General features: G+C 50.4%; 1 protein-coding gene across 1 annotated transcript in view; it reads left to right on the plus strand.

The window, feature by feature from the left end:
* LOC144762937 (uncharacterized) overlaps positions 1-23,469 on the plus strand; it is a 171,569-nt gene that overhangs the window by 64,950 nt on the left and 83,150 nt on the right. Inside the window, exon 6 of the mRNA XM_078648238.1 lies at positions 15,752-15,844. Within this exon, the coding sequence (XP_078504364.1) occupies positions 15,752-15,844 (93 nt within the window). The remainder of the gene's footprint in view (positions 1-15,751; positions 15,845-23,469) is intronic.

A 23,469-nucleotide genomic window follows, 5' to 3' on the forward strand; every position in this document is an offset into this window, starting at 1 on the left:
GGTGAACCCTGAAAGGAACAAGTGGAACGTTTATCAATATCCTGATACCTGTCAGTTTTTTAATGTTATAACTGTTTCTAAGGTTATACTTCCTGTCCGTGACCTCCTGCTGAGGACAACCACCCCGCGATTGTGATGCATTCTGCTTATTTTGTTGTTGTTTATTATCCCATTTCTTTTTAGAAGAATCGGGCATTTGCTTGGAGTTATCCTTTTCAGGATTACCCTTTACTTGTGGTTTCATAGGTCTACCTCCCAAATTATCTCTACCCAATTCAGCGTATGTATCTTCAATAGTTTTAGGTAATTCTCACTCCTGTTGTGCAGGAGTGCATTCCCTTAGGCGTTATGTTTTCTAACATCTAATAGTGTAGATACCTGGGGAAAACTGCCTATTAATTCAATCCCTAAATTCAGAGCAGGTTTTGCCCCATACTCATTCTGTATTTGTCTTAACACTTCCAGTATCACTGCTATCGAAGGGGTGCCATGTGGCCTGGTATAGATGGCAGCAAAAACTGTACTCCAAGTGGTACAATCCTCTATGGAGGGCGGTATCCCCATTGGCAAGCAAATTGTCAGTATTCTGTGTTTTTCTTGTGGGCATATGTGCGGAAACACTGCCTCTAGCTGTGCTATTTTCTGTGCTATCCAGAATGGCAATTGCTCACATTTAGTGGGCATTCTTCCAATAACCGCATTTAGTGTTTGTGGGGTGATTTTAGTTGCAGTCCCTTGTAGTTGACCTACTGGAGTCACCCTTGTAGGTTGTAGTGCAAGTGTGAGTGTTCGCATAACGAATTGTGTTGAGATTTAGGCAACTGTTGGCCATCCAGACTGCAACATCTTGCATTCCTTTCTGGAAGTTGAGTTTGGAAGTAGTGGGGTCTTTGGTGAGGGAAAGGATGAGCTGGGTGTCGTCGGCGTAGGATACAATTTCTATTAAGTTTTATTATTTCTTTGTGTAACGGACGCAAGCCTGGTATTGGCAGTGTGTCAATTTCTGTATGCGCTGTGTAAGCAGCTAGGAACGGCCAGGTCACTCCGTCTCTGCTAAGCAGACCGAGTCTCACTTTTTCTGTTGTGTGCGGGAGGGCACATATAAATCAATTTAAAGGCTCTTGGCATGTGAGCGAAACTTCTATGTCCTTGTATGGACAGTACTTTTCTGGTATTTTATCTGGCGTATTTGAATGAAATGTATTTGTGCGTGCATCTAAAGGAGGGAATGTGACCCGAATAGAATACCTCTGTCCTGAATGACTTGTGTGCCTCAATAAAGAATGTTACGTTCCCTCCTAATGCTGTGAGACCAAAATGTGCTAATTTTGCAGCAAGTGCATATATGACATTTTCCTGAAATGTTTATAGCACCTTACTGCTCTCCGTCCTCCGCTCTATTTGCATATAATGCTGCTGCAGCGTTATATTCAACAGACATTGTAAGACTAGTTCAAGGAAAATGAGATAAGGTTTTATGCACAGTGTAGGGAACTATCATCCTTCAAGCTTGAATATACCTACAGCCAATACGTAGGGTCTACCTACTCAGCTGCAGTGGAGTTTTTTCCCTTCCAATTCAAGACGTCTCAGGGTAAATGTGAGTTGGGGTCTCTGAGAACGACTGACCTACTCAGATTTGACCGTTAAATAAGAACCAAACCAACGTTGGAGGTGCCATGTTGTGTAGTTCCTACATATCTATATAGGATCTGCTTGTTTAGACAACCTAAACTAAGGGATTGGTGTCCAGACTGATTCCAGACACCCCCAAATGATATGTTCATCTATAGACCAGCTAGCTCACAGTGCCACTATAAGCCCCACAACCTTACCAAAGAGCGAATAGTTTCTGGCAACTATCGAACATGACAACTCATGGAAACAGTACAGTAGTTTTCGCTCAGTTACTCGTCCTCACTTTGTCTCAGAGAGATACCCAGAATAAACGGTGGAGATGTTTTCAATAAGCATTTGTTGAACCAGCGTCATTCTAGTGTAAAATACGTGTGTTGCAACGATCATTAGACAGAACCAAATATATACAGTCATAAGCACCAACAGAGTAAATAACAGGTAGAATTCTACCATAGTGGTAAAACAATGGATATATGCAGGATATAGATACATTACAGGAATATATCATGTTACAACACATGCTATTAAATCGCGTGCTTTAACAACCCAGCCGTTACAACGACTGCGTTGTTAGTATGTGATACCTTTACATCGTAGACTTGCTGTAGAGGGCGCGCTGGGCTTAGGAATAGTATTATTTACTATTCTTACTCCAGTTTGCGCAACAGCAGCAGACGGTGTTGGATTTCATATCCAATACCTTACCATACGGAGGTCCAGAGCTGGCAGCCGCTCCTTTAGGCGACTGGCTCCCGCCATCTGGAACTCCCTTCCCTTACACATCCGCAGCATCTCTGATCACCAGGTCTTCAGACGGCTTGTGAAAACCTTGCTTTTCTCTCAATGCTAACTCCTCGCCTGTCCCCCACTCTGTCTTGCTTCAGCGCTAGGACTCCTCATTGCCGAGGCAGCTATGCGCTTTACAAGTATTTTAATCGAATCCAATCTACTTTAGCGCCCCCTACAGCAAGTCGTTCTGATGACTAGCGATGTAAAGGTGTCTTCGCGTACTAACAACAACGACTGCGTTGAAAAAGCACTGCGATGTTATGGCAGCGTTTTAAACGCTGTTTCCCACATTACAGTAATAATGCGTACTTCTACGATGCTACCCCCTAACTAGATGTACCTCAGTGTACCTAGCATGTATGTAGGTGTATAGCCAAGAATCACCCCAGAAAGAGCGAACCCCATTACCTGAGGTGAAAGAGCGTACGACTCTGTCTTGGTCTCGAGTCGGACACCCTGCAAGGGATGTCAGATAACTGCGTGCTGGAGTATCTGCCTGCAGGGACTTCAGCGTCTCGTGTCAGCAGGTCAGCATTGAAGTCTTTCTCCTCTGGTTTGCCCAGCAAAGATGTGGTGCTTATATACCCAAAAGGTACTCTCAGTGGTTCTGCCTAGATGTGTCATGTTGTCATGTTACTGTGGGCATGTCGGCCAAAGATTAACCCTGGGCGTAGTGTGCGGAGTGGGGCTTCGCGGAGCTACGTGAAGTGGGCGCAAAACTACGCCCACCCACGCACTCCGCGTAGCCCCACTACGCGCCGCCCGCCTCCCTCCCGCCCTCCCTAAATATTTAAATAAAAGGAGTCAAACTGGTTTTAAAAACACTTACCTGTCCGCCGCGTCCCCGGGGCTCCCTCTCCCGTCCCTGGATTCGCGCCGCCGCCATTTCGGATACTAATGCGCATGCGCGGGCGGCCGCGCATGCGCATTTATCATGAGAAATGCGCATGCGCGGCCGCCCGCGCATGCGCATTAGTATCGGAAATGGCGGCGGCGCGAATCCAGTGACGGGAGAGGGAGCCCCGGGGACGCGGCGGACAGGTAAGTGTTTTTAAAACCTTTCAATCCTTTTATTTAAATATTTAGGGAGGGCGGGAGGGAGGCGGGTGGCGGCCGGCTACGCTCCGTCTGCGGAGCGCGCGTAGTGCCGCCTGGCTACGCCCGCTACGCAAAATGCGTAGAAGACGGCACTACGTGCACTCCGTGCACGGAGCGTAGCTGGCCGCCCACCCTTACCAAAGATGACGATAGTGATGACCCTTATATAGAGTTATTATGTAAAAGATAGTTATCCTGCTGTGATACTGAGAATCCTCATGCATAATAAGTGGGGCTAGTTGTCAGAGAAAACCACATGACATTTATGCAGCACCTAACTAGGTAAAAGGTCCGCACCAAACCTGTTATGTAGAACAATGGTAGGACGAATATAGGTAAAAGGTTGTGTAACTACATGGCCAATATTGGGGTTCATAACAAGGGGATCTGTGAATCAGAGTTCACCTGGTCAAGCAGTGATGGGCGGGTGGTGGACGGGCAACCAACAGCAAAAGCGGGCTGCCACGAGGAGATTAAGTAAATGGTAATTGGTGTATTTATATTTATGTCTATGTTTATGTGCAAATTTATGTTTTTTATATTAAGGCGCCCAAGGGGAATTTAATTACTTGACGAAAGCCTCATGGGAACAGTCCAGCCCGAACTGCCAAGCCATGCCTTCCCTGGACCTGAAACAAGCTTCCTAGGACTGGTTTCTGGCATTTCAGCCATCTTCAGCCAGGCTTGCTTGAATCCAGTGGCAAAGTGAGCAAGGCACTCACGTCTGAGCATACCCTGCCAACTTATGGCGAACAAAGCGGTACAAAAGAGGGTGGTGATGGACGGAGCATCTGAACCAATCAAACACTCACACCCTGTCAACAGATCTGTGTTTAATCCATCACCGTTCTTTAGCCCACTCTGCCACCCCAGTTCAGACATGGCCATATGCAAATCAGTCTGACCCTGTGCCTCACGGGAACAGTCCAGCCCGAACTGCCAAGCCATGCCTTCCCTAGACCGGAAACAAGCTTCCTAGGACCGGTTTCTGGCATTTCAGCCGTCTTCAGCCAGGCTTGCTTGAATCCAGTGGCAAAGCGAGCAAGGGACTCACGTCTGAGCATACCCTGCCAACTTATGGCGAACAAATTCTTGATGATCATGCGTCGCTAAAGCTAAAAGGAACCCAAATCAAAGACAGAAACCCCTGGTTCAACGGATCCCTCAACAGTGAAAGGAGAACCCTCCGGTAGACAGAAAGAAACTGGAGACAGCACCCTTCAGCCTCCCATTTAAAACTTCTTCGCCAGACCAGAAATGCCTATATTAGAACATCCTCAATTCAAAAAAAGAATTCTTCAGATCAGAACTGGGGAACGCCTAGAACAGACCTTGCAAGCTCTTCGAAATGGTCAAACACCAATCTAACAATCTGGCTAAAACCTCCAAAGAAACCCCTAAATCTCTAATAACATGCAAGGAATTTTCCTCCTTCTTCTCTGACAAAACTACTGCCCTAGGAAACAAACTTAGACCCTCTACCTACTCCCAACCCCCTTCCGAACTGCCTCATCTCTCCTCACTGTCCCCCCCAGATATCACCCAAAAACCTAGCGCACTGGGCCAACTTCAAAGTTTAGGACAACCATTCCGTCTCGAAAATTCTATCCTCCATAAACCCACACAACCACTTTATTGACCCACTCCCCTCTAACTGATTAGGCGCCGCCTCCCAGTCTATCATTCCTAGTTGGGCTGCAATAATCAACGCCTCCCTTCTTCAGAGGTTGGTACCTGACTCTAAAAGCCGGTCAAGTCATCCCCATCTTAAAAAAACCTTAGCTGAATCCTGCTTCCCCTGACAACTTTAGACCTATATTCAATATCTCACTCCTAGCTAGAGATCTGGAGAAATGTGCGCAACAGCAGTTGAGCCAACACATTACCAACTTCCACCTGCTAGACGACTTCCAATCCGGATTCAGGCCTGGGCACATCACTGAAATCACCATTCTCCACATCGTGGATGATGCCCTCCAAGCCCTTGACCAAGGAAAAACCTGTCTCATAATCCTCTTAGATCTATCCTCGGCTTTCGATACTGTCAACCACGATAAACTCCTCGAACACCTCAAACTCAGGATGGTATAGGACCTTCCTCCAGAACCGCTGTCAGAAATTCCTAATCAATGGTAACTTGTCTGCTCCCTTTCCGATCACTGTCGGAGTCCCCCATGGATCAAACCTGTCCCCTAGCCTCTTCAATCTTTACCTCGAACCGCTAGCAGAAGTATTGCACACTGCCAATATCTCCTACCACATGTATGCCTACAACACCCAGATCTACATCAAAGTCTCTTCTCCTGGGATTCTTTTCCTGAATGAGGCCTTGAAGCTGACTGTCCAATGGCTCACCTCTAACCAGCTCAAACTTAACGGAAAAAAAACTGAATTTCTTCTAATCTCCCCACCCAAAACCAACCCTGGCATTCAGGAATGGACTAAGGCGTTCACAGCTTTAAACTGCCCACCGACCATAGTGGACTCTGCCAAATCCCTTGGAATAACCCTAGACTGCAGCTTGAATATGCGTGACCACATCAACCCCAATGGCCAAAACCGCCAGATTTCACCTGAGCTATCTAAGAAAACTGAAACCTTTCCTCGACACTCCCGACCTAAAAATGGCAGTCCATGCACTAGTCATCTCCAGACTTGAATATGAATGCTCTACCCTCTCCCGTCTACCCAAGATCTCCCTGGCCCCCGTAAAAGCCTGCCTCAACGCTGCCGCCAGACTCCTAACAGGTTCAAAGAAATTCGACCATATCTCACCACACCTGAAAGCTCTGAACTGGCTTCCTCTTGAGGCCAGAATCCAACTTAAACTAGCTTGTATCACTCACAAGGCTCTATACACTAAATCCCCTGCATTTCTCGCTGTGAAACTCATGGTATCCAGAGGAGCCAGAAATTCTTGCACTGCATTCACCTCAGCGACTTTGTGTTATATCCTATTACTGACACACCTTGGATTAACCGGCATCCCACCCTTAGGCTGTTGGACCTCTCGCTCTTGTAAAATGTATGTACCTGTTTTTATCCCAAATGTTTCCACCCCCCCTCCTAAGTCTTTTGTATACAACTTGTGAATCCTGTAAAGCGCTCTGTAAAACACAAAATAAATAAATAAATAAATGTATCCAGGCAAGATTACGCTCACCCCGGAGACCCACTCCAGGCCCCTCTGCCACCGTCACAGGTTGAGCCCGCCCGCTGACTTCAGGATGGGGTCCCTGTGGCCGAATACAACTCGGGAAGGGGGGCTTTGCCCCCCCCCCCTCCCCATACTAATTAAATTGGGATCTGGGTGATGCTGTCCCCATGGCCAAAAGCAGCTCGGGGGGCATGCCCTCTGTTGGACCTGGCCTCGTGGTGTGGTTCCCCCGTTCCTCAGTACCCCGTTAGCCTAGCCCTGCACCCAGAATCCCCTGGTCGTCCTGTTCTTGTACGCCCAAACCCCCTGCACGACCCCGCAACTGACGACCAGCCCCGCATGCCCCCGTCCTACTTGCCGGCTCCGAGCGCCCAGCACCTGCATCACCCCACAGGGCCCGGCAGCCATTTTTCCTTCCCGAGGTCCCTGACTCCCTGGGCCTAGCGTGACCCCGGCCCCAGCGAAACTTAGGCTCCAGACGCGCCAGTCCCGGCTGGGGGGTAAAGGGCTCCCGGAGTGAGATAAGACAGGGAGTTTCAATGGCACCTCCGGCCTCCCCCGAGAGACTGGTTTCTCTCACACCTCTTGCCTTCCCCTGGGGGCCGGTTTCGATCACACCTCTGGCCTCCCCGAGTGCTGGCTCCAGACCCTGCTGGGCGTCTGGGAATTCCCGGACGCATCTTCAAAAGGATCAAAGGGCCAACCGACGGACCTCTCCAACGACCAGCCCCCAAGGCATGAGACCTCCGCCTGCGAGGGTCCGGACATCAAAGGGCCACTGGACTATATCAAGGCCCGCCCGAGAACTAGCGGGCAGTTGTATCCTGGAAAAGAAAGCCCTGCTGATCTGATCGCGGCTGACCCTTGGGGAAAACTGAACCTTCTACCTCTTCGAGCCCTGCTGACGCTGTCACGGCTCCTTCTCGTAACACGGAACTGGAACATCGGAGCCCTGCTGACGCTGTCGCGGCTCGTCCTCGTAAAGACGGAACTATAACCTCGGGCCCAGCTGACCTCGTCGCGGCTCGAGCTTGAACTCTAAAGAGATCTTAGTGAAACCTCCTGAGCCCTGCTGATGCTGTCGCGGCTCCTCAAGAACACCTCCGGATCGAGCCCTGCTGACCTCGTCGTGGCTCGAGGAGTACTCTGGTCCGGCTGGACCATCGACGCTACCCAGACGACCTGAGTCGACTCGAAGTGAGTGAAGCAGCTAGTACGACCATCATCTTCCGTATCCCCCGGCTCGAGGATTGAGAGCTGTGCGCAGGGTACGCTTCGTACTGGCCTAAATACTGAGACTGTCCTGCTTCCCTCTTCCCCAATTCCTGAGACTTTACGATCCCTCGATCGCTTGTAAATAAGAGTGCTGATTCCTTTTTACTGTTCATAAAGAACTTGTTACCGAAAACCTACGGTGTGGTGTCCGTTCGTAAGTGTGGTGTGAGCTCAGTGTGTACGATCCTAGACCCGAAGTCTTCCCCGGCGAGGACCTCACGTTAAGACTCGGCAGTACTTGTGGGAGAGGTGGGTGCCGGGGTGGTCGGGTGAGCATAACCTGGTCCTCTGAGATCGCCCCTTCTAACATTGGTGGCAAGCGATGGGATAAGGGCCTACGTCTAGGGATCGTACAGTAAAACGACTGACACACTACCTGAACAAGCGAAAAGACCACATTCCAGAAGGACCTTCGGGAAGAGTATACCCACCGAGAACTGAAGCAATTCTGCAAAGACTTCCATATCGCTACCACTGGTTTAAGTACCAAAGAAGACTTCCCAAAAGCCCTGACGGCATGGGTAGAGGCCGGAGCCCATCTTCCCCCTCCAGAAGGAGACGGTGGAGAGGGAGGGCCACAGACCGAAACCCGCGCTCAAGAGGGTGAGGGAGCTGATTCCCTGACGCGGAGTCCCAGCACGGAGAGAGGTCTGTCACCAGAAGAGATGACAGACCGAGAACGCAATCGAAGCCACGAGCTAGAGCTGGCACGCCTTAAAATAGAAGGAGAGCTCAAGTTGGCCGAAAAGAAACTTGCCATCGAGCAGTTACGGCTGCAAGGAGAACTGGAGGAGAAGAAGCTCCAGAGGGAACATGAAGGCAAGAGACTCCAGCTGGAGCACGAGCGCGGCCTGAAAGAGATCGAACTCAAGGCCCGGAGCGAAGACAACCGAACCGAGAAGCCGTTCCCCCGGCGGAACCAAAAGTCCACATCCCCAAGGATGTGGTCAAAGAGTACTACAAGAACGACGATATCCAGCAATGGTTCAAGGCCTACGAAGTCGCCATGACTTCCCACCGCGTTCCGCAGAAGGATTGGGGAGCCGGGTTGTGGGGCCGATTCCTGAGCGAGGGGAGAGACACCCTACTCGATCTACCATCCACATGAAAGAGGCCCTCCTCACGAGATACGGACTCACCCCCGAAATGTATCGCCAGCGGTTCTGAGAGTGCAAGAAGATCCCTGGCACCACGTGGGTGGAGTACGTGAACTTTTACAGTCGAGCCTTGGAAGGGTGGATCAAGGGCAGCAAGGTGACCAATTTTGAAGGACTCATTGATCTCATCGCCTATGAACATTTATCCACCAACTGCTTTGTGGAGCTGAGACAGCACCTTGTGGACAGCAAGTTGGCAGATCCCCGGAAGCTGGCTGTCGAAGCAGATCGCTGGGTGAGCACCAGAGTCCCCCGGGGGCCCGTGGGAGACTATGGCCGAAACGAGCAAGGACATTCCCGCCAGAGGGGAGGGGGAGGTCAGGGTAGACTGAGGGGGTCCCAGGCAGGGCCCCAACGAAGCCCCCCCAGAAATCAGTCCGGAACCTCTCCTCCCGCAGCGAGAGCAAGGTTCCCCCCAGCTAGACAAGGACCCAGAATCAGCACAGCCTGCTACAGGTGTCAGCAACCAGGACATTATGCCGGGGACCCCCAGTGCCCCCTGCTCAAGAAAACAGCCGCTGTGAGCCCTCCAGCGTGCCAGCTAGCCACAGTAGCCCTGGAAGAGGAAGAGGTAGAGGACCCAGAGGGGTGGGAACCAGCAGCCATGACATTAGTCTCCCTGGGGGATAGAGAAATGGTCCCCGGAGCCCCCCTGCCAGACAATACTGAGAAGTACCGACAGCAGGTGACCGTCAACGGGCACCGCATAGGGGCCCTCCGAGACACAGGGGCCAGCATTACTGCAGTAAGATGTCACCTAGTCACAGAAGACCAAATTATACCCCACACCTCCTGCAGGGTGATCTCAGCTGACAATTCCATCCGCACCTGCCGAATAGCTCAGGTTCCATTCGAGTGGGAGGGCGTCTCCGGGGAGTTACGAGTAGCGGTCCGCACCGACATGCCCGTAGACTGCCTACTGGGTAATGACCTAGAGAGCTCCCCGTGGAAGCAGGTAGAGCGAAGAACTCACCTGGAGATGGTGGGCCTGCCCGAGTGGGCCTGCGTGAGCACCCGATCCATGACCGCCCGACTGTCCACCCCGGGGGGGGTGGAACCCGAGAACCCTCGCCCGGTCTCTGATGACCCGGAGGACAGCGGGCAATCCGAAGTCCCCGAGTTTCTACCCAGTGAGAGCATTGACCCTGACGCAGATCCCCTAGGCCCGGTCGTCGAACAGACCACAAACTTGGACGACCTACCTGAGCTAGCCTAGTGGCGCCCGAGAAGAATTCTGCCTGGAACAGACCTCCTGGCCTTCCCTGGTCGGGCCGTGGCAGCAGGCCGCCGCCCAGGCCGCCGGTGACCCGTCCGGCTCCCACCTTGTCTATTGGGAAAACGGCCTGTTGTATAGTGAACAGAAGTCCGCCGAGCTAGGGTCAGCCCGGGTGCTGGTGGTACCCCTACGCTTCTGCGGATTCCTTCTGAACCTGGCCCATGATGTGCCCCTGGCGGGACACCTGAGACAAGACAAAACCTACCACCGCCTGGTCACTCACTTTTACTGGCCCGGCATGCGCTCCGATGTGGAGGCCCACTGCAAGTCCTGCCCCACGTGTCAGGCCAGCAGAAAGAGCGGAGGGAGGCGCAAGGCTCCTCTCCAACCCTTCCCCGTGTCAGTACCCCCTTTGAACGGGTGGGAATAGATATCGTGGGGCCCCTAGACCCCCGAACCTCCTTAGGCCACCGATTCATCCTCGTCCTGGTGGACCACGCCACCCGGTACCCCGAGGCCATTCCCCTCCGAACGGTGACGGCTCCCGTAGTGGGGCGGGCCCTCATGGGGATCTTCTCCCGGGTGGGATTCCCGCGAGAAGTGGTGAGCGACCGAGGGACGAACTTCATCTCCAAGTACATGAAGTCCCTCTGGCAGCAGTGTGGGGTGACGTACAAGTTCACCACCCCATACCATCCCCAAGGTAACGGCCTGGTTGAGCGAGTCAACTGGACCCTCAAAGGAATGATCATGGGTCTCGAAGAGCCCCTGAGGCGTAAGTGGGATGTTCTCCTTCCCTGTCTCCTGTTCGCGTACCGAGAAGTCCCCCAGAAATCCTTGGGGTTTAGCCCCTTCGAGCTGCTCTATGGGCACCCCGTCCGGGGGCCCCTCAGCCTGGTCAAGGAAGGTTGGGAAATGGCGGACCCGGCTCCCCCTCCAGATGTGTTTCGATACATCCTGGCCCTCCGAAACCAGACTCGGAAGTTCCGAGAGCTGGCCGAGGCAAACCTCAAGGCCAGTCAAGAAGAGATGAAACGTTGGTATGATCAGAATGCCACTCTGGTCGAGTTTCAACCCGGACAGCAGGTTTGGGTGATGGCCCCAGTGGAACCTTGTGCCCTTCAGGACAAGTGGACCGGGCCCTTCAAGGTGGTAGAAAGTAAGAGCCAGGTGACCTATCCCATCGATGTGCAGTCCCCCCTGAACCCTTTACCGGTCCTCCATGTGAACCGCCTCAAACCCCACTTCGTACGGTCCGAGTTGAGTTTGCTCCTCGCCACCGACGACGGAGCGGAAGAGGACACGGAGCCTCTCCCCGATCTCCTGTGTGCGAAGGAAAAAGATGGCTCCGTAGAGGGAGTGAGTCTCTCCTCCTCCCTCACCCCCGAGCAGCGCGAGGACTGTCGCCATTTACTGGGACAATTCTCGGACGTTTTCTCCATCGTCCCCGGCGTCACCAGTTGGTGCGTCCACGATGTGGACACCGGGGATAGCCCTCCGGTACGGCACAGAGCCTACCGCGTCCCTGACAGAGTCCGGGCCTGCATAAAGGCCGAAGTCTCCAAGATGCTAGCCCTGGGAGTGGTCGAAGCCTTTGACAGCCCATGGTCCAGCCCCGTGGTCCTGGTTCCAAAGGCGGCCACCCCCGGTGCTGTTCCCGAGCTGAGGTACTGTGTAGACTACCGCGGGCTCAACGCAGTCACCAGAACCGACGCCCACCCCATTCCCCGAGCAGACGAGGTCATTGACCGCCCAGGTTCTGCTCGCTATCTCAGCATGTTCAACTTGACCAGCGGATACTGGCAAATCGCCCTCACAGAGGGGGCCAGAGAGAGATCCGTTTTCTCCACCCCGGATGGTCACTACCATTTCCGGATGATGCCCTTCGGAATGAAAAATGCCCCTGCCACCTTCCAGAGGCTGGTTAACCAGGTACTGGCTGGGTTGGAGGAATTCAGCGCAGCATATCTAGACGATATCGCGGTGTTCAGCTCCCACTGGACCGAGCACCTCCAGCTCCTCTGGGAGGTGTTGAGGGCCCTGCAGAGGGCGGGTCTCACCATTAAGGCCAGCAAATGTCAAATCGGACAAGGGTCCGTGGTCTACCTGGGGCACCAGGTCGGGAGCGGCCTAGTGGCACCCCTTCAGCCCAAGATCGATGCGATCGTGGCCTGGGAGGCCCCCACAGCCCAGACGGAAGTGCGGGCGTTCCTAGGGCTCACGGGGTACTACCGAAGATTCACAAAAGTGTATGGCAGCATCGTAGTCCCCCTCACGGAGTTGACCTCCAAAAACCAGCCGAAGAAAGTTAGCTGGACCCCCGCCTGCCAAGAGGCGTTCGAAGCATTGAAAGACGCCATGTGCACTGCCCCTGTACTACAAGCCCCCGACTACTCCTGACAGTTCGTGGTCCAAACGGACGCGTCCGAGCATGGCATCGGAGCGGTCCTATCTCAGGTGAACGAAAGCGACCTAGACCAGCCGGTGGCATTCATTAGCCGGAGGCTACTCCCTCAAGAGCAAAGGTAGAGCACCATCGAGCGGGAGGCCTTCGCGGTGGTTTGGGCCCTGAAGAAGCTGAGGCCCTACCTGTTCGGTACTCACTTCCGGGTCCAAACCGACCACCGGCCCCTCCGGTGGCTAATGCAAATGAGAGGGGAGAACCCCAAACTGTTGCGATGGTCCATCTCCCTCCAGGGGATGGATTTCACTGTGGGGCACCGGCCTGGTGTTGACCACGCCAACGCAGACGGCCTGTCCCGATTCTTCCGCCTCAGTGAAGAGAACCCCCAAGGGGATGGGTAGTTCTCTCTGCCTTTCAGCTGGGGGGACGCGTGTTGGACCTGGCCTCGTGGCGTGGTTCCCCCCCGTTCCTCAGCACCCCGTTAGCCTAGCCCTGCACCCAGAATCCCCTGGTCGTCCTGTTCCTGTACGCCCAAACCCCCTGCACAACCCCGCAACCGACGACCAGCCCCGCATGCCCCCGTCCTATTTCCCAACTCCGAGCGGCCAGCACCTGCATCACCCTACAGGGCCTGGCAGCCATTTTCCTTTCCCGAGGTCCCTGACTCCCTGGGCCAGGCGTGACACTGGCCCCAGCGAAACTTAGGCTCCAGACGCGTCAGTCCCGGCTGGGGGGTAAAGGGCTCTCCGAGTGAGATAAGACAGGGAGTTTCGATGGCACCTCCGGCCTCCCCCGAGAGACTGGTTTCTCTCACACCTCTGGCCTTCCCCTGGGGGCCGGTTTCGATCACACCTCTGGCCTCCCCGAGTGCTGGCTCCAGACCCTGCTGGGTGTCTGGGAATTCCCGGACGCATCTTCAAAAGGATCAAAGGGCCAACCGACGGACCTCTCCAACGACCAGCCCCCAAGGCATCAGACCTCCGCATGCGAGGGTCTGGACATCTAAGGGCCACTGGACTATATCAAGGCCCGCCCGAGAACTAGCGGGCAGTTGTATCCTGGACAAGAAAGCCCTGCTGATCTGATCGCGGCTGACCCTTGGGGAAAACTGAACCTTCTACCTCTTCGAGCCCTGCTGACGCTGTCGCGGCTCCTTCTCGTAACACGGAACTGGAACATCGGAGCCCTGCTGACGCTGTCGCGGCTCGTCCTCGTAAAGACGGAACTATAACCTCGGAACCCAGCTGACCTCGTCGCGGCTCGAGCTTGAACTCTAAAGAGATCTTCGTGAAACCTCCTGAGCCCTGCTGACGCTGTCGCGGCTCCTCAAGAACACCTCCGGATCGAGCCCTGCTGACCTCGTCGCGGCTTGAGGAGTACTCTGGTCCGGCTGGACCATCGACGCTACCCACACGACCTGAGTCAACTCGAAGTGAGTGAAGCAGCCAGTACGACCATCATCTTCCGTATCCCCCGGCTCGAGGATTGAGAGCTGTGCGCAGGGTACGCTTCGTTCTGGCCTAAAGACTGAGACTGTCCCGCTTCCCTCTTCCCGAATTCCTGAGACTTTACGATCCCTCGATCGCTTGTAAATAAGAGTGATGATTCCTTTTTACTGTTCATAAAGAACTTGTTACCGAAAACCTACGGTGTGGTGTCCGTTCGTAAGTGTGGTGTGAGCTCAGTGTGTACGATCCTAGACCCGAAGTCCTCCCCGGCGAGGACCTCACGTTAACACTCGGCAGTACTTGTGGGAGAGGTGGGTCCCGGGGTGGTCGGGTGAGCATAACCTGGTCCTCTGAGATCGCCACTTCTAACACCCTCCCTTCCCTAAAACATTTCTTCAGACCCCTAGGGATGGTTCCCTTGGGCAGAAAAGGTCCCCATCCCCAAGCCCATGATTTTTTTATTGTGCCGCAGACCCTCTGGGAATTAGCTGCAAAATAAAATAAAAAAAATTCTGGCCACAAGCAGGGTCCCTCTGGGACCCCAACACCTGGCCTATGAGTTCAGGTTATCCCTACTCTTCCACCTAAAGTCTTTTTTTATCGTTTTTTAGGACTCCGGCCCGATTCCTGAGTCCTATGATGGCTGGCACCATATCCTGGTTGAGGTGGTGGAAGCCAATCCGATCTCACTTTGAGATCTTTCAGCTTCGCATATGCTCCGTGGCATGATATAATTTTAACCTTCATTTACACTAAAAGATCAAGAACTCTCATATCTGGACCAAGTTCTAGCTTTCTGACAAGTTTGGTGTAAATCCGTTTAGTGGTTTGGAATGTAGCTGTTGAATTTGGAGTTAAGTGCCTAACACCTGAATGGTTGAGTTAGTTTCTTGAAGTTAGGCAACAAGAAATTTTGCTTTACCCGTTAAGAACTTAATTGCAGGGAATATTATGTATAGGATGTCACAAAATCTGGCTTTCAATGCTATCTTCTTCATTGTGTAAACACTTTCTTTGACCTTTGACATTAATCAGGCAGCACAGATTCCAATACTGCTACGAAGATGTTGCTACTGAAAAACACGCACTTACGTCTTATAAGACCTCTGTAGTTGACTAGATGTCTAGGAATCATCTTAAGCAAAATCAAGAAAAAAACAGGCATCCTTTAAATTGGCCTAATCTAATCCCTTGTTGGATGATTGATTGTTGCTATCAGTGGGTTTTCTGTCAGTTCCAGTATGACATGTCCTGAATCTTGGAATTATTTTTGATTGAGAGCTTTCTTTTAAGTCTCATTTATCTAAGCTGAGTGCAACATGTTTTCTTCTTTCATCAAGATTTGATTATTGCAATTCAGTGTTTTTTGGCTTTGTGAAACATGCTATTTCTGAACTTTAGTGAATTCAGAACCTCTCTGCCAAGCCATTCCTTTGAATTCCCAAATGGGAACTTACCCCTGGACAACAAATGTACTTGTAGTAGCTACCTATAAATACATGAGTGATCTTTAAGAGTATATGTGTTTATCATAAGACTCTCTGCTTAAATATGCATTTCTTTCTCCAGATCATGTTTCATGGCCTAATACATCTGGGAACTTGAGATCTTCACCTTCTTTTCTAATTACTCTACCAGGAATCAGTTGTGTAAGAACCAGAGGTATATCCTTTTTACGTGTGGCAAGTAAAACTTGGAATTCTGTTGTTTGCGCATTAGGCTCATATGGAATTATGAGATCTTTCAGAAACATCTTTTTATTAAGAACATTTAAGCTACTACTATGAAAATGAGTTAGAATTTCACAAGTAGACCTACGTACTATATCCTTAAGCATCAGGGTACCTAGCGAGGCCTAGCTTTGCAGTAATAGTGGGTGATTAACACTTCTATCAACTATTAAGATCTCAAAGATTGTCTTGAATACAGGTACTTATAACTAGAAGTGCTCAATGTAGGTAGCTACAGTGGAGTTCTGGTGATAAACATTCCCATTAGTCTATTCACAAGGGCACCTCCAGTCCCATAACATCCCCATCACATGCAGAATCCCCCAGAGTTCCATTCTGTCCCCTGTCATTTTCAACATCTATGTGGAGCCGCTTGGTGCTCTTCTCACTTATAACAGCATCAAGATTCAAGTCTTCTCTTTTTCAGACACCCAACACATCAAACACTACTTGCATATCATCCAGACCTGTATGTCTAGCGCCTACCTGAGGTTCAGTCCATCCAAGACAGAATTCCTGTAATTTGACAAGATCAGCAAACAAGAAACAGTACAAGCCAATTACTTGAACCTTGACGGCTTCAAACCTCAACTTTCACTGAATTCCAAGTCCTTTGGATTTATCCTGGGCACCAACCTCACCCTCAGGAGCACATTGCCAAACATAATAGGTTGCCTAGTACAAGTTCTCTTTTCTGAAGAAAGTGAAAATGTTCTTCCAGAAGCCCTCATACTGTTGTCTCTGAATGGTGGTAATGTCTTGCTCCATGGCCTCCCAGATTCCCTCCTGGCACCCTTTAAAGCCAACCTACACACCACAGAACATCGCATCCAGGGCCAGAATAAATATTTTCACATCACCCCGATCCTGATGGAACTCCATGGAGCCCCTTGTCGGCCCCCACTATCTTCAAAACCAGCGGCATCATTTACAAAGTATTTCGACCACCACCTCGCTTATCTTGTAGACAAGCTCACCATATCTGGTTGTGTTCAGCACATCCACAGTCAGGATACTGTCAGATTGCAGACTAAGAATGATAAAAAAGAAAAAACAGGAGGGCAGATCATTTTTATTTATGCATCTAAAATGTGGAGCAACATTCCCCAGCATACCCATTAGAACTGCCGCAACACAGTTGAAATTTAGAAAAGCATTGAAGATGTGCCTCTCTAAAGAACTCTACATCACAATGCTTTAACCATCTACAAAACAGCTAGCTCTCCTATCAGTCATTGACTACATGCTTGCCTTTAACCCTGTACATAGCTCTGCTGCTTTTGGCTAGGATTGTGCTATAGAAGTACCACGTACATACATACAAAAATGAATATGCTTTCATGGCAAGAAAACTGCTACAATGAACTTGTTTGAATTTTTGTTTGTCTGCCATATGATTTTGCCTTACTAGACTGGACTATTTGTGAGTCCATTGGGGTGGTTCTTTCTTTAACTATTTTCCATCCACAGAGCATCAGCCTCTATTGGCCCTGGGATGTGCCCATAGTATACACCATCTATATTCAAAGAGGGCTACTGCTTCCTCATATCAGGCTACAGGAGACTGCTGGTTGGTGTCACCTGATTCTAATTCAGGGCCACAGAGCTTTTTGGCTGTACTCCTCATAATGAGTTGCCCTACTCACAATGTAGAGTAAAATGCAACGGGTTCCCCCATATGGGTTCCATGACACCCTTAAATTTGGGACCAAGAAATGTGTGTTTGTGTGTATGTGTGGCATACCACACTTGTATTATAAGACTGGATCACCATGTTCAGTATTCATGGTGTCCTATGGAGGACATAATGAGTTCTGCGCAAAATCCTAATTCTCCTCTTTGTACTTTTCCGGACACAACAGTCGTCAGTCTCCATTGGCATCTGTGCAGACAAAGAAATATATTTCCATTTCATTCAAGATTAGAATATCACTGTTGGGATGGGTTCACCTTGCAACAGGAGTTACCAGTTCTGGGTGCAGTGGGCCTAACCTGAGACTTCTAAGATGCAGTAATTGGCCATTGGCCATTGCAAATGTCTGTAAGGAAAGCCCACAAATATATGCTTGGTTGAGGTTTGGTATTTGCGGAAAAAAAGCTAGCACTGTGGCAGGCCATATTTCACCATCATTGCTCAAAAGCAGGAGAAATATTGTCCACCTTGACCCAATAACTCATGCTCCAGCCACTCAGCAAGACATTTGCATGTTACTGTTTTCCCTGACTGCCAGTACCAGGCTGCAGCAGAAGTGGAATTTCCACGGAATGTTGTCGGGAGATTAACCTGCATGACCCAGCTGGCTGATTATTTAACCCCTTAAGTGCGCCTGTCGGCCAACGGCCGTCACGAGCACTACCTCGGTAGTACTGCGCACTTCCATTGGCTGACGGGGCTCCGTCCGTGCAATTTAACGCCCGCACCGCGGCGGAATTGCCGCCTCGGTAAACGGGTTAATGAAGTTGTCTCGGGAAGTTAGTCAAACAAGACTTTGCTGCCAAGCTGCTCAGAGCCAACTGACCACATCAACATCACCAAAAGAGTAGCGGGCCTGCAGAGGTCATTTATGACTGGGACTGTGATAATCACACTTTATTTCCAACTACCCCTACCATCCCTGACACTGGGAGGCAGTGCCACTTTCCAGTCCAAGGTGGACAGCGAGGCGTTTTGTTATCAACTTAGTGTCTTGTTGTAAGAGGTCGCTCATTCTGATTCCAGAATTGTTTGAACCATCACTGTGCCCTCTTACATTGATACTGCAGTTGCAGTTTGATCCTTACCCTAAAGTCCAGTTCCAGCCAGTGGACATGTCTACTGGTGTCCCAGTCCACAGGAGAGCCCTTACCAACTGAAAATAGTGACTGGCCTCCTTTGAGATCCTGCCTGTGAACGTCGGTACCCCTGGTAGCCTATGTTCTGTATCACCAGTCTCCCATGTATTGGACATTGATTGTGAGATCAGTTGAGCCTGTAACTTGTCCCCCCTTGACGTGTGTATAATAGCACAAGACACTGGCAGTCGGAACACCGTTAATCTTGTTAAGTAAACACAAAAACTCTTTTCACTTTTGAAAAAAGTCTTTTGGAATACTGAAAAAGGTCTTCGACTGACCCTTGCTCATTTTGTTCCCTGTGTTTTTGGGGACTTGATTTCTTTCGGGGAAGCAGATTTTCAGATTATCGTCCACCTTGGTTTAAACCTGATTAAATATATATCCATGTGTTACTACCTTGATCAGAAAAAATAGCAAAAGGTTAAGCATGATACAATTAAAGTAGATGGTAAGCTTGAGACATTGTAGCATTCTCCCTATCACCCTTGTCACATTGACTGAGATTTGTAATTTTCTCCCAGTAAAAACATTGGGCCCCAGCTTACTTCAGGTTATCCAAGGACTCCCACACTTTTACTGTGTAATAGGTTTGGTATTGGGCCCTTTGTTATTAGTTTTTTGGCCTTTCACAGCTTAATCACTGTGATTGTGTTTGGGCCACATTTCAGCCCCAGAAAGTGCCACGTGAAGATCGTTTGTAAAGATATATAGTTCTGTACGTTGAGTATGTGTATAATCACTTGTTCCAAACCCTCTAATTATAACTCTTACTGTTTCCCTGCTTGGATGTTTAGAGTCCGATGCTGGTTCTGTTCATCCACCTTGTGCTCTAGGAGACTAATTATATCACCACTCAATGACAAGTAAAAAAGGGGAGTTAGAAAAACACACACATGCTGTGTAGCACCCTCAACTGGACCTGGTATGGATTCTTTGTCTGAACTGTGGTTAAATAACCTGTGGTCCTACAAGGAAAACAAGGCAACATTAACTCAGTATTCTATTTGATACATTATAATGAGAATTATTATTATGTATGATGAATTGGGCAATCATTCTCCTATTACTTGTGCATTGTATATATAACTATGTTTCCCCTCTAATACATAATGTAGCAATTAGTATACGCTTTAGAGCTCTGTCAATTATCTGTGTGCACTGTATATAAGTATGCAGGTACATCTACTACTTGATAATGAAACAGGATATTGAATACAGACTGCAGCATTCTAAGATTAAGCCTCAGCTATATATCTGAGTTCAAGAGTTCATTAAAGCTTAGAAAAACTTAATTCTGATAGATACATCTGCCGTGTGGATTCCTCACCTTGTGAATATCCCCTTGTGTCAGCAACATTCAGTAATTCTTTTTGTAGCCTCGCGCCGACGTGGACTAGGACGTCACACAGTCACGGCCTCGCAAGCGACCCCGCTGACGTCACCGACGCCTACAATAGGCCCACGCCGGCGTGATGACATCAGTTCCCTTTTTTCCGCGTCGTCGATGCTAACGGTTTCGGGATACTCTGTAGCTTCTTGTAACTTTGTTACTGTATTTCTTCGATTCTCTGTTATCTGACCTCTTTGCTCTTTTATTATGTCGACAAAGAAGACGGGTTTTAAACCCTGTAGAGAATGTGGGAAGATGATGTCCGTTACGGACCCACACCAAGACTGTATTTGGTGTCTGAGCTCCGACCACGACATGGATGGGTGTTGGTCGTGTCAGAAAATGAATCCGAAGGCCCTGCGAGAAAGGGAGTCTAAGCTTCTTGTGGCTAAGCTGAAGGCCGATAAGGTTAGAAGATCTTCAAAACATTCGAAGAAGTCGAAGTCGAGGTCCAGGTCGAGGTCTCGGAAGGCGTCGGCTTCGAGATCTTCGTCAGATCATGCTTCGAGCTCTCGTAAGAAACATAAGAAGAGGAGGCATGAATCTCGACGTCATTCTGGTGATAAGTCTGAACCGAGGTCGAAATCACCCAAGAGGATGAAGTCGAAGGTAATTCCTCCACAAGTATCGGATCAAGAAGGTGAGGCCTTGCCTTCGGAGTCGCTAGTTCATTCACCGACTCCGGTTCCCGATCCGACTCCAGCTCCGTCTCCGGCTCCATCTCCGACTCCTGAAGACGCCGGTGGAGTTCCTGTTGAGGAAGAGGCTTCGATTCCTGTTGTTGATTCAGATTCGAATCTACCTCGAGATCGACCTGAGCATCCACCTTTTCCAGCTCCAGGTCAGGACCCTTCGGCGTTTCTCAACGCTATGTATGGTGTTTTCTCGAGGTCATGGTACCCCTCTGGAGCGCCTTCGGGTCCCATGGGTCCAATGGCATTTAATTTGGGTGTGCCTCACTCCTATGCCCCGGCACCTTTCATGCTGTATATGCCAGCCCCGACCCCGCTGTGGCAGTACCAGGCTCCACCGAGGTCAGCCCCGGCGTCGCCCGCTCCACGCAAGTCTATGGAACATTCTTCTAAACCTTCGGATTCTATTCTGACGTCGGCTCCGGTGCCGTCGGAGTCGACAGTGGATCCGGCTGCACTCCGCGTTAAGCAGAGGTCTAGGAGAGAGGCTCAACGTCTCCTGGAAGAACAGAGGTATTGTGAGTCTCATTCTGACTTGGAAGAAGGTGAACTGGATGAGAATTATTTCGATGACCTGGCAGAGGCGAGTGGTCTTGAATTTTCCCCGGAGTGGGTTTTGCCATCAGGCCCTGATGCACCCTCTAAGGATGTTCAACCATATGATGTGGTTATGAAAAAGGCAGCGGGACTTTTAGGTTTAACTTTGCCTACTGTCGAATTTAAGTCAAATCTGCTAACTGAGATTCTTCATTCTCCGAGCTCTGCTGTGGAGCCATTACTCCCGTTTAATGATGCTTTGACTGAACCCATTATGGAGGTGTGGAAGAAGCCTCTTTCTGCTCCTGCTGTTTCGAAAGGTGTGGCTAGGAGGTATAGAGTAGCTCCTGAGGACCCTGCCTTTTTGTCATCTCACCCTTCTCCTGAGAGTTTGGTGATTCAAGCGGCATGTTCAAAGAAGTCGGTTGGTGCTTTTCCACAGGTACCTGGCGACAAGGAAGCTAGAAAGCAGGATCAAGTGGCCAAGAAGACTTTCTCTTCCGCAAGTATGGCGTTAAAATCAACAAATGCCACTTGCCTTATGGGAAGGTATGTCCACGCTCTTATGGACTCTATGCGTTCATTGATCCCTAAGGTTCCAGAAGACTGCAGGGGTGACTTTGAGGAAGTTTTATCTGACACTCAAGCAGCAGCTCGTCAGGTTATCCAGAGCGGCCTCGATACTGCGGATTCTGTGGCAAGGATCATGGGCACGGCGGTTGCCACAAGGCGTTCAGCTTGGTTAAAATCCTCTGATTTTTCGGCTGATGTACAGTCTGCTTTGTTGGATCTGCCTTTTGATGGTGAGGGACTCTTTGGCAAAAAGGCAGATACGGCCTTGGAGAGGTTCAAGGATAGCAGGGCTACTGCTAGATCTCTTGGTCTTCAAGTCAGAGGTTCTACGACCAGGAAATTCAGAGGTTTTGGTCGCTCTTCCTTTCGTACATTTAGACAAGGTCAGCAGCAGCAACAACCGCAGCAGCAGCAGCAGAATACCTTGTATAGGTCGTACAGGGGGAAGCAAAGGGCACGTCCTCGAGGGCATCAAGCCTCTTCCTCCTCCACCTCCTCCAACCCCCCAGCCACAGAAAAGCAGCCCTAGATCCGCCATTCAGGATCATGTGGGTCCGGTGGGGGGCCGGCTTACCCATTTTCTACGGGATTGGCAATCGGTTACATCAGATCTTTGGGTTCTCAATCTCGTAGAAAATGGGTATGCCCTTCCCTTTCGGGAATTCCCTCCCAATTACCCGCCTTGTCAAGGTTTTTGCACCGAGGAACATCTGTTGCTTCTACAGGCGGAAGTACAGACTCTGTTAAGAAAGGGTGCGATAGAGGTGGTCCCAGAGCAGGAAAGGGGTCAGGGATGCTACTCCCAGTATTTCCTGATTCCCAAGAAGGATGGCAGACTTCGTCCAATCCTGGACCTCAGGGTCTTGAATCTCTATCTGAAACAGGAGAAATTCAAGATGCTCACCCTTGCTCAGGTTCTTCAGGCGCTGCTAGAAGAAGACTGGATGGTGTCGCTCGACTTGCAGGATGCTTACTTTCACATCCCAATCCGGAAGTCGCACAGGAAGTATCTCCATTTTACGGTGGGATCGCAGCACTATCAGTTTGCGGTCCTTCCGTTTGGACTTACTACTGCGCCTCGAGTCTTCACCAAGGTGATGGCAGTGGTGGCGGCTCATCTCAGAAGGTCAGGGATTCCAGTATTCCCTTATTTGGACGACTGGCTGATCAAAGCGGAGTCGTCAGAGAGAGTGCTCCATCATCTGCAAGAGACAACCCAGTTGTTGTACAGGTTGGGTTTTTCGATAAATGTACCCAAGTCTCACCTGGTGCCCTCCCAGCGCAACCTGTTCATAGGTGCCGTACTGGACACATCTGTATGTCGTGCATTCCCTCCCCCTCAAAGGATTCGCGACATACAGGAAATGATTCCTTTATTTTACAATGGAGCGGTCGTTCCAGTCCTGAAGGTCCTTCGCCTGCTCGGTTTGATGGCTTCATGCATTCTGTTGGTCAACCATGCATGCTGGCACATGAGGGCGCTCCAGTGGTGCCTCCGCAGGCAGTGGTATCAGCACAACGGAGATCTCG

The sequence above is a fragment of the Lissotriton helveticus genome, chromosome 6 (genome assembly GCF_964261635.1).
Source record: "Lissotriton helveticus chromosome 6, aLisHel1.1, whole genome shotgun sequence".
NCBI classification, from domain to species: domain Eukaryota; kingdom Metazoa; phylum Chordata; class Amphibia; order Caudata; family Salamandridae; genus Lissotriton; species Lissotriton helveticus.